The 13,869-nt window shown below is 36.7% G+C and overlaps 2 protein-coding genes across 5 annotated transcripts in view; one reads left to right on the plus strand and one right to left on the minus strand.

Moving 5' to 3' along the window:
- The first annotated feature begins 4,468 nt into the window (after positions 1-4,468).
- LOC116176894 lies at positions 4,469-5,563 on the plus strand. 2 transcript variants are annotated; one of them, XM_031495716.1, is made up of 5 exons: positions 4,471-4,675; positions 4,720-4,839; positions 4,887-4,998; positions 5,044-5,176; positions 5,221-5,563. In XM_031495716.1, the coding sequence occupies exons 1-5, from the start codon at positions 4,660-4,662 to the stop codon at positions 5,305-5,307; spliced, it is 468 nt and encodes a 155-aa protein (XP_031351576.1). In that variant the 5' UTR covers positions 4,471-4,659; the 3' UTR covers positions 5,308-5,563. The 2 variants fall into 2 exon arrangements, with proteins under 2 accessions (XP_031351575.1, XP_031351576.1); XM_031495715.1 differs by having other exon boundaries at positions 4,469-4,675; positions 4,887-5,176.
- Positions 5,564-10,106: 4,543 nt separating this feature from the next.
- LOC116176076 (rap guanine nucleotide exchange factor 4) overlaps positions 10,107-13,869 on the minus strand; it is a 43,775-nt gene continuing 40,012 nt past the window's right edge. For all 3 annotated transcript variants that reach the window (XM_031494544.1, XM_031494545.1, XM_031494546.1), the window contains exons 14-17: positions 13,721-13,833; positions 10,787-10,978; positions 10,386-10,735; positions 10,107-10,337 (exon numbers count right to left, since the gene is read on the minus strand). In XM_031494544.1, the coding sequence (XP_031350404.1) occupies positions 10,213-10,337; positions 10,386-10,735; positions 10,787-10,978; positions 13,721-13,833 (780 nt within the window). In that variant the 3' untranslated portion in view covers positions 10,107-10,212. The remainder of the gene's footprint in view (positions 10,338-10,385; positions 10,736-10,786; positions 10,979-13,720; positions 13,834-13,869) is intronic.

Consider the following 13,869-nt stretch of genomic DNA (forward strand, 5'->3'; position numbering starts at 1 on the left):
ACTACCCCTAAATTAGACTTAAATTCCTTGTTAACTTTACCCCAAGGAAAACGATTACGTTTTAAAATTAGTTTCAATCGAGTTGAGCGCATGAATGTCACAATTGCTTTGACGTTATTTAAGGGTTGATATATCTAGATTAAGAATTCAACAAATATGGGAATAAATATGGCCCAACTACCTCTAAATGAGCCCTATTCTCTTATAACTTTAGCCCAAGGAAAACGAATACGTTTAAAAATTAATTCCAGGCGAATTGGGCATGAATGTCACCTTTTGGCAATATTTAAGGGTGAAGATTTGTAGATTACGAATCCATCCAACAAATTCATGTAGGTACAAATATTGCCCGACTAACCCTAAATTAGGCTAAATTCCCTGAAGACGGATATTGTTCGCAATAGACGTAACAAATACAGAGTGGTTGACACCACCCGTCCCCCCGTTTTATATCTCAGTAGCTTATAAGTTTTTAAAAAAGAGCCCAGGGAACTTATTAACATTGTTGTTTTCTATCGTTTGACCTGAAAATTTCTACTTTTGGGGTGGTAGGGGGGTAGTTTTGTGATTTTAAATGGGAACCTACATTTTTTATTCCTTATCTCGATTTTAGTCAAATAAGTTTTTGTTGTCATGGTAACAGGTGTTGCTGTAATAACAGAAACTAATTGCAGTGAATTGGTCACATAAATGGTTAAAATTACAATTTTTTAAAATTTCAATATTGCTGAGTAGTTAGGGTTTATGGTTTTTTTTAATTGCAGTTACGTAGAATGTTTTTTTATAAACAAAAACATTATCAAATTTAAAATTAGTTTATAAAAAGTTCGAGTAGATTGTTAATTGCAAATGCAGAACGGATATATACCTACAGAAAATGTCATAATGTTAATAGGGCCCGCCTAAATGCGAGTAACTTTTGGAATACCATAACAACGTTTGCAGAAAATACGTTTAATGACAGTAAATTAACTCATTAATAATTACCGGTCAATCCTTCGTCAAATTTAATAAAACCATCCGGCATCCGCTAAATTACACGTACTGCATAGTTCACATTCCAATGCACGACTAAATCAGCAAATGTTATGTTGCTTAGGATAAGAAATAATCAGATTTACCTGGTTTGTCGCGTTGTAGTTAGTCATACCACAGTCCTGCCTCCAAATTGAACATCGCAATTGCTTTGATGATGTTTAAGGGTTGATATAATCCAGATTAAGACTCCAACAATACGGGAATCAATCTGTCCCGACTACCCCTCAATGGGACTTACATTATCTCATAACTTTATCCCAGGGAAAAGCATTACCTACGTTTAGAAATTCATTCCAATCGAATTCCACTGACCATGTTTAAGGGTTGATATCTGTAGGTTAGGAATCCAACAAATACAGGAACAAATATGGCCCGACTACTCTTAATTAGACTTAAATTCACTGTTAACTTAACCCAAGGAACACGATTACATTCAAAAATTAATTCCATTCCAACTGAGGTCGAATGTCGCAATTCTTTTGGCAACATTTAAGGGCGAATATTTGTAGATTACGAATTCAACAAATGCGTTTAAACTATTGCTCGACTAACCCTAAATTAGAATTAAATTCCCTGATAACTTTCCCCCAAGGAAAATAGATTGAGTTAAAAAATTGATCCCAGTTGAATTGAGCATGAAGGTAACAATTTATTAAGGGTTGAAATATTAAGATTAAGAATCCAACCAATACGAGAATAGTATGGCTCGACTACTCCTCATCCGCAACCTTATAGCAAGGAACAACTAACAAACGTGCATAAATATTACTCAACAACCCCTATACTAGACTTAAATCCCCTAATATATTTATCCCAAGGAAAACGATTCTAGTCGAATTGAGCATGAATGTCACAATTCCTTTGATAATGTCTAAGGGTTGATATAACTAGATTGAGAATCCAACAAATATGAGAATAAATGTGGCTCGACTACCCCTAAATGAGGCCTACATTTTCTCATCCCTTTAGCCCAGAGAAAAAGACTACGCTTAAAAATTATCCCAATCGAAATGAGCAATTTCTTTGGCGATGTTTAACGGTTGATATATTTAGATTAAGAATCCAACAAATGCGGGAATAAATATGGCCCGACTACCCCTAAACGAGACTTACACTTTCTCATAACTTTCCCTCAAGGAAAACGATTACGTTTAAAAATTAATTCCATTTGAATTGATCATGAACTTCGCAATTTTTCTGACTATGCTTAAAATGGTTTTTACGTGCAGATACAAATACGTAAATAATTATTGTCGAAAAACCCCTAACAATGTTATATTAAAATATAGATTGGTTGAGACCACCCGTCTACCCTTTTTAATACAGTTTCACTTTCAAAAAATGTAAAAAGTGCACTCTTGAGTTTTTGATGTCTGTCTGTCTGTCACAAAGGCTTCAGAACTACACCACTTACAGACTTGGTATTGGTGTAATTCGATCAGAAATTAAAAATTGTTTCAGGTTTGTATTCTCGTTAAGGTTTCAGAACTACTAATAAGGGCCATTAAAGTCGACAAAACGAATTTGAATGTGCATTTTCCTCTTGCTCACAAGCGGCTTAACGAATTTTTTATACTTCAGGGGCTGAAAAATATTCAAAAATAGCCCTGGGAGCTTATTAATACTGTTGTTTTCTACCGAATGATCCGACAATTCCCCCCATTTCCCACTTTTGGGGTGTAAGGGGAGCAACTTTGTAATTTCAAATGGGAACCCGCAATTTTTTCCCATATCTGGATTTTACTCAAAAAAGTATGAAACATTTTTTTGTCATGGTACCAGGTGGCGCTATAATCACAGAAACTATAATTGCAGTAAATTAGTGAATCAAATGTTTAAATTACAATTTTTATTTAAATTTCAGTATTATTCATTACCATGAGCTGCGTAGGTTATGGTTTACAATTTTTTTCCATGATGTTTTATGGTTTTTTTAATTGCAGTTAACGTACAACATAAACATGAGCAAAATTAAAATTAGTTTATGAAAAGTTGCAGTAGATTGTTAATTGCAAATGCAGAAGAAATATGTACAGAAAATATCATAATGTTACTAGGGCCCGCCTGAATGCAAGTAATTTTGGAAGACCATGTAAACGTTTCCAAAAAAGTTCAATACTCAATCGGTTTTACGTTTAATGATAGTAAATTAATTCATTAATAATTACCGGTTAATCCTTCGTCAAATTTAAGGAAACCATCCGCTAAATTACACGTACTGCACAGTTCACGTTCCAATTGACGACTAAATCGGCAAATGTTATGTTACTTTAGGATAAGAAATAATCAAATTTACCTGGTTTATCGCGTTGGAATTAGTCATACCACAGTCAAGCCTCCAAATTGAACGTAGGATTTTATAAAATCGTAAAAACCAGATGTCCGTTTACCTTGTGAGTGCGGGAATATTAAAAACAGACATTCTTTCGGCATCGCTATGCAAAATGTTGTTCGAACAGCGCTCTCATCATATTTTGGACAAACTCAGTGCCCCAAAACCACTTTGTTCCAAATTAAATTTGCAATTTAAAGCTTGAACTCAAAACTCAAACTCTACCTTTGAGAGGTAGGAAGGAAAGGTTCTTTTGGGAAAATTAGCAAAAACGCAAAAAATTCAGAAAATTTCGCAAAAATTTAAACAAAGCCTTTAGGTCCTTAGCGGATCCTTACCAGAGCTTGGCAAGTCTGCATAGCTCTCGATGAAGCGTGTAAGGCTCTGGTAAGACCATAGAAATCTATTAACTAGAAAGATCAAAAGTGGCTAGAAGGCTCAGGAAAAGGAATTAAAGGCGCCTTAAATGCCTAAAAAAGGCTCAGGACTTAAAGGCGAATTAAAGGCGCCTTAAATGCCTGCAAAAACCTGGAAAGTTTTGTCACTAGCCTTGGATAGAAAATAGAATAATTTTCTTCAACTTGAGGACTGCTCTTAGGTATCCCGAGCGTTTCCAGGAGCCTCCTCGGGCCTCCCCTAGCGCTTTCGAGAGAGTCACATAGCTTAACCAAAACTAGGGAAAGAGTCAAGACATTCAGAAAATGCGCTAGAAAGATTAGAAAAAAAGCCTAGAGAGCTCCTTGAAAACCTTGGAAAGGATCAGGATTCCCTAGTTTGAGTGTTAAGACTTATGAGAACCATCCAGGACATTTCCGGAATTCTACGGCCCAAAAATTTGAAAACATTCTAAAAAATTTTTTTAATCTACAGAAGCTATCTTGAAAGCGATTTATCTCTTCCCTTGTCCTATGGAAGTAGTAGTATTATTCGCATCTATCATTAGAAATATTTTAATAAAAACGTTGTTTGCACCAAAAAAAAACAAAAACATCTCTAAATAACGCACTTTCTTCCATTAAGTGCCGCTTTAGTAGTACTTTTTTGAAAGTACATCGGAATGCCTTACCAAACACCACCAGTGGCTATAAAATCGAATTCTTATTTTATTTGTTGCGTGACCGCTTCTGCGACGTATCCATAACGACCAGGTAATGATTACAAACATTCCCAGCTTTAAATGTTAATGTCTCAAATACCATCTAATCGAATACAATGGAAGACAAAACGTAAAGATCCCGAAATGATGTAATATTCCTTCGAACGCGAAAACAACACCAAATGCGAGTATTATGAAACTGAAGAGAGGTAAACCCATAGCTGATGACGTGGTTTAAACTGAACGAATTTAGATCCGTTACCAATGAAATCTCGTGCCTTTCCGCAATCGTTTTGGCAACAGCCTAACAAAACTCAAATCGTGTCACCGGCAACAGTTTACTACGACGATGAACAGAAACAGGAGACGATTGGTAAGTGACCGAGTGTTTTTAACACGATCCCAAAGGTGCACTTTCAGAGAGTAAGGAAGCAAGGGAAGTCGTCACGCGACCAGACATCGATCTTCTCTTCAGTTTGTTCCGAAACGTCAACGGAGCGAAGAGAAGTCGATCGAGCAACCCCAGAGGAAGGTGCGGCCTTAACTCGACACTAAGATTAAAGCGTGACAATTTCAGGCCGAAAAGGTCACCGGGACGTTTCAAGATCGTTCGCGATGACGACCCCTATTTAACGGAGTCTTGTTTGCATCTGCTCGCAGAAGTCGCCGACGCGGAGGAGATCAAGAAACGTTTCGGAAACTGCGCGGAGGTAGCATAGTTGTTGTTGGTCGAGTTGGTGTTACCTTTTGTTAGATTTTAGCGATGGTAGCAATTCAGGATGAGACCAACCAATCAAAAAACTATTCAAAAATTCTATCTGATTTAGTGGTTCAATTGTGAAATTTTAAATTTTAGTTAAATAATTAGGGAAACCTTATCAACAGTCCGTCCAAAGATCTAGTTGTCATAGGTCCTAGTAGATAGGTTTAGCCAGCAATTTCAAGAAATTTATCAAGCTTCAGTAGCAGTAGCTAATTTGTGATAGTGGGTAGTGTTAGGATGTAAGTAAAAATGTTAGAAAAAAAACGGCAACTTTCACTTTGTTCCAATAGCAACCAATAGATATCGACGTTAGCTTGCGTTTTAGTTTAAACAATAAAGCATTGAAATGAACATTTCTCATTAAAGCAATCATTAACTGCGGTGCAAGAATGCGTGTGACTAGTGTTCTAAGTACCTCATCAACATACAATAAAAAAATGTCTTTTCTTAGATTGCCAACAGCAATAATCATAGTTTTAGATTTTCTTCATTTGTGTTATAAACTATAAAAGAAGTGGCGTGTAGTATAACAGGATCTCGAGTCACTTTCTGATAATTGTACAGCACAAGTCAACGAATCAACGTACTTCGCACGTGATATTTCATGCACAATGATAAGATATACGCCATTATTTTGAATAAATGCAGGGCCGGCTTTAGGCGTAAGCGGTGTAACTCTCCGCTTACGGCGCAGATCAAGAAGGGGCGCAAAATTACCCAAACTTAACGACTGCCGAAAAACGGATGTAAAACACCCCGTGGCGTTTTCTATTTTTAAGATAAAACGATCACGATATAACATAAATTGAAACATTCCTAATATAGTACGAAATTATTCCAGAAATCCCGATATATATCGAGGCGCGAGTATACCTACACTCCAGAATGCAAATACTTATGAATCACGTTGGACAAGACGTTAACGTGGAAACCTTGCTGGAGCTCTAGGCGCCTTAGGGGAGGAAATTGGGACTAAATCCCAGCCTCTCCTTCTGGTTATACACCTTTGGCCTATCTATCTTGTGGTATGGGGGCCCAAAGCAGAATCAAAACTAGCCCAGACCCAATTAAACAGATTGCAACCTGAGTCCTGGAGCACACACATCTGCCATGGAGGACTTCCTGGGCCTCTTCTTTCTCCACTTAGTGGCGAAGAAGCAGAAGAAGCGAAGGGAGTAATCAGATTGCACCGAAGTGAGAGGGAAGGAACACATAAAAACGCCATCTCTTTGGTAATCCCTATACTTTTCCAAATTTAATTCTTGTAATAGTTGAACCAGTTCCAATGAGATGTCGCCACGTACGACACTAACTTCACAAGAGCATTTTAATTTATGCACTTAATAGCCACGTCCGACTCAATTTTCCTTAAAGGGCAGTTGAAAATGTGCAATTTCATGTAGGATTAGTAGAGCAATTGTACTTCAATAATCGACTACACCAAAATTTCTTATTAATTTTGGTGCGTAGAATCCAAAACGCTTCGTACTTTTTCGATTAGACTTCTCAATCAAAGGTTATGGACTAAAAACCAATTTCGAAACAAAATTCAAAGGGCTGTAACTTTTGATCTAGTAGCCCAATCTTGGAACTGTTTGAAATTATGGAATCTACAGGCCATATTCTATAAGAAAATGTTTTTTTCCGGTCGATCTGAGACAATTTTTTCTTGGGGCCAAAAAAAAGGCAGTAATAACCTTCCTTTTTTACCAAAAATCGACCACACTAAAATTTCTCGGGAAAACACTTTTTCTTCTTAATTTTGGTGCGTAGAATACAAAACGACTCGTACTTTTTCGATTAGACTTCTCATTCAAAAGTTATTGACTAAAAACCAATTCCGAAAGAAAATTCAAAGGGTTGTAACTTTTGATCTAGTAGCCCAATCTTGGAACTGTTTGAAATTATGGAATCTACAGGTCATTTCCTTAAAGGGCAGTTGATAATGTGCAATTTCATGTAGGATTTGTAGAGCAAATGTACTTCAATAATCCAGTATCTGCAATTGTCTTTTGTGTATGCAATTGGTACATTTGCGCCATCTCTTTGGTAATCCCTATACTTTTCCAAATTTAGTTCTTATAATAGTTGAACCAGTTCCAATGAGATGTCGCCACGTACGCCATTACCCTCACAAGAACATTTTAATTTTTGCACTTAATAGCCACGTCCGACTCAATTTTCCTTAAAGGGCAGTTGAAAATGTGCAATTTCATGGAGGATTTGTAGAGCAATTGTACTTCAATAATCGACTACACTAAAATTTCTCGGGAAAACACTTTTTCTGATTAATTTTGGTGCGTTGGATCCAAAACGATTCGTACTTTTTCGATTAGACTTCTCATTCAAAAGTTATGGACTAAAAACCAATTTCGAAAGAAAATTCAAAGGGCTGTAACTTTTGATCTAGTAGCCCAATCCTGGTACTGTTTGAAATTATGGAATCAACAGGCCATATTCTATAAGAAAATGTTTTTTTCCGGTCGATCTGGTACAATTTTTTCTTGGGGCCTCAAAATAAGGCAGTAATAACCTTCCTTTTTTACCAAAAATCGACTACACTAAAATTTCTCGGGAAAACACTTTTTCTTCTTAATTTTGGTGCGTAGAATCCAAAACGATTCGTACTTTTTCGATTAGACTTCGCAATCAAAAGTTATGGACTAAAAACCAATTTCGCAATATAAATCAAAGAAGTAGTTGATTTTCGGTAAAAAACGAAGGTTATACACTTGCTTCTTTTTGAGTTCGGAATTTTAAACAGTTTGAATATTGGGCCACTACATCAAAAGTTACAGCCCTTTGAATTTTTTTCGCGAAATTGGTTTTTTGCCCATAACTTTTGATTGAATGGTTTAATCGAAAAAATTCTGCGCACCAAAAATTATACGAAATGTGCTTTCCCGGCAAATTTTGGAGTAGTCGATTTTCGGTGAAAAACGTTTTTGCGTCTGAAAAAAATTTTCTGAAATCGACCGGGAAAAGACATTTTCTTATAGACTTTGGCTTGTAGATTCCATAATTTCAAACAGTTTGATTATTGGGTAACTAGGTCAAAAGTTACAGCCCCTTTTTATTCTTTTCGAAATTTGTTTTTAGCCTATAACCTCTGCTTATTTAAGCTATAACATTTGATTAAGAGGTCCAATCGACAAAATACGAGACGTTTTGGAATCTACGATGCCAAATTAATAGGAATAAGTTTTTTCCCGAAAATTTTTGGGGTGAAATGCAAAGGCTATACACCTGCCTATCTTTTGGGTGTGAAAAATGAATTGTCTGAATTCGATCTTCTGTGTGAATACCAATTGTTGCACTTTTTCTCCCCATTTGCAGGTTTTTCAAGATCCTCACCGTCAAAGATGATGGCTCTTTTAGTCAGGCGTCTGTCGATCGTCTGTAGTCAGCCTTCACCGCTAATGTGAAAATCAACCAAAACTTGCTTGTACCTAAAGGAACATTTTTCGATTACCAAAGGTCTGTGTAATGAAATGGAAGCCACTTAGAATAGTACTTTACTCATCTTAGATAGTGCAAAAGTTCCCACGAAACTGTTTTGTCTTTATGATTTGAAAGTCTTATCACCACTGGATCTTGTTCTCTTTCCGCCCTCGCCCTCTTTATATGCCCCGGTTAATTTGTCAGCGTGAAAAAGATAACCAACGAAACTCAAAAGGGCCCCCCCTGTTCCCATTGTTCTAACTACCCGTAATAATCTCCAGCCCAACCATTGGATAAAATAGAACAACGAGCGGCAACAGGTTCTTCTAGATCTTGCAGATTTTATTGGAAGATTTAATAGGTACTTCCCCTACCCTTCATTGTCACAGAAATTCACCGACATACTCCAAAAATCTAGAAATACCATTTAACGGGTTCCCTTTACACTGTAGGGGACTTCACCAGAGGTTGTTTCTAAATTTCATTCAAACCAGTTTCCACTACCAACAAATAAAATGACAACTGCATATGTATCGATATATAATTCAAATGACTTATACATATAACTATTAAAAATACAATTCTCAACAACGCATACTTCTTAAACTTAATTAACCTTTTGAGAGCTGAGAGTAATAATTATTGTAAAAATTGGTTAATTCAATTTATATTGCCATTATATCAAATTTTTGTTGTAAAAATTGAATTAATAAGAGTTGTTTTGGAGTGTTACCTTACATTTATGTCAATTGGTTGACAAAATTTTAATTATAAACATATTTTGCGATATTCAAGAGATAGAAAAGTGAAAAGAATCGGCAACTGTCATGCAAATATTGTGCGAGAACTTATGCTATTGTTATTCTGTGTGACTTAGGGATGAAATTTATAAAAAGGAGGAGATGACACTGTTATGTACATTTATAAAGTAATGTAATAAAGAACTGACTACTACAAGATACGATTGCTCTGTAGTATACATTTGTTACATTTTTCAATACAGAACAATCCTGATTGTCTTCCGAATCCACACACGAAGAGTGTATTGTACAACAGGTAATGCAAGAGGAACATTTAGCTAATTGGTTTTGATTTAAACTGCCAGTTGTTGGTAACTCTAGATACGGTGTGTTCCAAATTTGGTGCACACGGTACTTACAATTTTGTACTGTACATACAATCTTCTATTAACTGAACTGAACTGAACGTTTGATTTAATTATAGCAAATTATATACAACGTTATTGCTCAGATTTACTGAATTAGAGCAGAAGTTACTATATATTATTATCACAATAGATATTCGAGACAATATGAACTAGAAAAGTGTTTGGTGTATAAGAAATTTTTCTTCTACAAAAGGATTGGTGCCTCTAAAATATTTACAAACAATTGTCCGTTATTGCTCAGGTATTTTTGAGACATAAATATTGAAAATGGACAAAAGCCGAACATTTATTTAAAGTTATTGTGCTACCTAATTTTAGACAAGCAAGTATTAAAAATTGGTCACTAATAATACATTTTAATATTCATTATCACACTAAGATCGTCTCGGTTCCAATTTTTGCGACATTCCGGTTAATATCCGTTGATTATCTATCACACGTAAACAGGAGATGTAGGATTTCACCTCCCCCTCGCTCTTCGGTGACGGAGGATCCAACACTGCAAACCATTATGTTGGCAAAGAGAAAAATGGCATAGCTCACTCACCTAAATGTCGACTCCTACAAAATCTAATTGTCCTCAGCGTTTGAGCTAGCATGTGCATTTTTTCGAAGTTCACCAGACCGTCCAGACTAGTTTTGTTGCCTTCGTGCGTAAAGGTCATGTCTTTTAACAGCAACGGCATGAATGGTACTATTGGCGGCTGTAATTTACTAACACTAACCCTGTACGATCTGTGGTTACGACTTGGATCGATTAGAGATTCGAATTCGGTGTAAAGTTTGCGAAATTTTGACGGGAGCTTCTCCCACGTTAGCGAGAGCCTGGATATTGCCATGTTACTTAAGCCCATTACGATCGCGCAGAAGGCGTTTAAATTTTGGTACTCCTTGCAACTGAAAAACAGATTTAAGCTGCGCATCTCCAACGGACAGGGGGGTGCTCACTATGCGGCGAGTTTGATGAACTTTCGGAGAACAGCTACGCGTTTACTTAGGCTCGAAGTCATGCAAATCTCTGTTACCACCCAGAATTGCAGTTCGTTAAATCTACGAAGGAAAACGTCTAGATTTGCAGTGATCTGTCCAAAGTGGTGGCGCCCGAATGTGTGGTACAAAAGTTCATATTCGTGAACACACCTGCAACAAATGTGACTTCAGATTGTAGCCTAAGCAAAGTCAGTTTTAATCCAAAATTTTCCTTACAGCTTGAAATTTCTTATATTTCATGCTTTTTTGGAGCGCCCTACCCAATTCAAGTTATTTACCTACAAAATTTCATGTTTTGATGTTTTTTTTTCACAAATCAAAAACAGGATTGATAGTTTTTAACTTTAAGTGAGATTCATCAATCAGTAGACTCAAAGTACCTACAAATAGGAATAGGCAAGTACTTTTTGTTTGGGAATTTGATATCGTCATTTTTCAGGGGTAGTTTTTCATGGTCGCCAGGGTGTTTTTTCGATGGACGGACTGACGCGAGCCAATTATTAAAATTAAACTTAATAGTGGAAAAGGTTCGACCCCTTTGTCTCCAAGCTTTTGTCTGTTACGTCCTGGTCCTTGTCCCAAACGTGGAAGTTGGGGGGCGGTGAGGGGTTTAAACATTTTCAATTTTTGTAAATTTTTACAAAACAGGTTTGCAGTCTGTAGATTGGGCCACAAAGGTGTTATACTGACTAGTGGGGTGCTACAAACTACCTGAGATCTCTTTCAGCTTTGATAGGATTCTCAAAACTGGATACCCCCTAGAAGTTACCATATAACACTAAAAACACGTTCTTAAGTAATCGACGTAAAGAATAAAACCCCATATCAGTCCAAGATTTTTAGCAATCTTTTAAAGTTATACGTATACGACCGTATATTTGCGTATTTAGCAAATTATTATTTCCGTATACGCAAAAGAAAAACCCATTTTAAACGTATACGACGTATACCCGCGTATACCCTCCAATACAGCGCTGCCCATGATTATGAGAATGTCCAACGTGTTTTTGAAAATGTAGTACCGGGGGTCTGGGGGGTATGAAATACCACTCAGGAATTCGATGGGGTTCTTTTAAAAATATGAGAGCTGTCCTGCAGTGTTCCGTACCCACCAGATACCTTATTGGTACTATTTTTTAGTAAGAGGCCTTATCTGGCTGGGTGCTACTTTTCCATCTAAAATGTTTAAAGCCCTTAACACCCCCATGATCATGATAATACCCAACGTGTTGTTAAAAAATGTACTTCTGGGGGGGGGGGGGGGGAGGATATTCCCCCCAGTCATTCGATGGGGTTCTTTTAAAAATATAAGATCTTTCCCGCAGAGTACCTATTCCGTATCTACCAGATACCTTGACCTATTTTCTCTCTCGTTCTCTCTTAAAAATAAGATGCCTTCCTTCGCTGGGGGGCATTCCTTACCCCCCAGACCCCCTGGTACTACATTTCTATCCAAAACGTTTAGAGCACTCAATACCCCCATGATTATGAGAATGTCCGACGTGTTTTTAAAAATATAGTACGGGGGGTGTGGAGGGTATGGAATACCCCTCAGGAAATCGATTGGGTTCTTTTAAAAATATAAGATCTTTCCCGCAGAGTATTCCGTACCTACCAGTCTAATCGAAAAAGTACGAATTGTTTTGGATTCTACGCCCCAAAATTAATAAGAAAAAGTGTTTTCCCGAGAAATTATGGTGTAGTCGATTTTTGGTAAAAAAGGAAGCCTTTTTTTGAGGCCCGAAAAAAAAATTGTCTCAGATCAACCCGGAAAAAACATTTTCTTATAGAATGTGGTTCCAAGATTGGGCTACTAGTTCAAAATACAGCCCATTTTCTTTAATTTCAAACAGTTCCAGTACGAATTGTTTTGGATTCTACGCAAAATTAACAAGAAAAAGTGTTTTCCCGAGAAATTTTGGTGTAGTCGATTTTTGGTAAAAAAGGAAGCCTTTTTTTGAGGCCCGAAAAAAAAATTGTCTCAGATCGCGGAAAAAACATTTTCTTATAGAATGTGGCCTGTAGAATCCATAATTTCAAACAGTTCCAAGATTGGGCTACTAGTTCAAAAGTTACAGCCCTTTGAATTTTCTTTAGTTTCTTTATAACTTTTGATTGAGAAGTCTAATCGAAAAAGTACGAATTGGTTTAGATTCTACGCCCCAAAATTAATAAGAAAAAGTGTTTTCCCGAGAAATTTTGGTGTAGTCGATTTTTGGTAAAAAAGGAAGGTTTTTTTTTTTTTTTTGAGGCCCGAAAAAAAAAATTGTCTCAGATCGAACCGGAAAAAAAATTTCTTATTGAATGTGGCCTGTAGAATCCATAATTTCAAACAGTTCCAAGATTGAGCAACTAGTTCAAAAGTTGCAGCCCTTTGAATTTTCTTTCGAAATTGGTTTCTAGTCTATAACTTTTGATTGAGAAGTCTAAACCAGATGCCTTGGCATTATTTTCTCTCTCATCCTCTCTTAAAAATAAGATGCTTACCTTCGCTGGGGGGTATTATTTATATCCAAAACGTACTCAATACCCGCATGATTATGAGAATGTCCAACGTGTTTTTGAAATATAGTAGTACCGGGAACTCTGGGGGGTATGGAATACCCCTCAGGAATTCGATGGTGTTCTTTTAAAAGTATAAGATCTTTCCCGCTGTGTATTCCGTATCTACCAGATACCTTGGCATTATTTTCTCTCTCGTCCTCTGTTAAAAATAAGAGGCCTTCCTTCGCGGGGGGGGGGGGGTATTCCATACCTATCGGGCGTCGCCAAAACCAATGCACCTCAAAGATTACATCCTCCAGTATTAAAAAAAGTGGAGGACAACGATCATTTTAGTAATCCCTGAGCGTTATAAATAGAACGGAACACAAGAAAAAGCGATTATCTTACCAAAAAAGATCCCAATCGAAAAGGGTCATATAATAAGCTAGCTCTTTAGTACTAAATAATTCTAAATCTCCATCAATTCCTTGCGTGGACTCTTCTTGTTCAGATAAACAAGTCTAAAACACTTTGTACAGCACAACCGACCAATAAAG

Source organism: Photinus pyralis, unplaced genomic scaffold (genome assembly GCF_008802855.1).
Source record: "Photinus pyralis isolate 1611_PpyrPB1 unplaced genomic scaffold, Ppyr1.3 Ppyr1.4_LG7, whole genome shotgun sequence".
NCBI lineage: Eukaryota > Metazoa > Arthropoda > Insecta > Coleoptera > Lampyridae > Photinus > Photinus pyralis.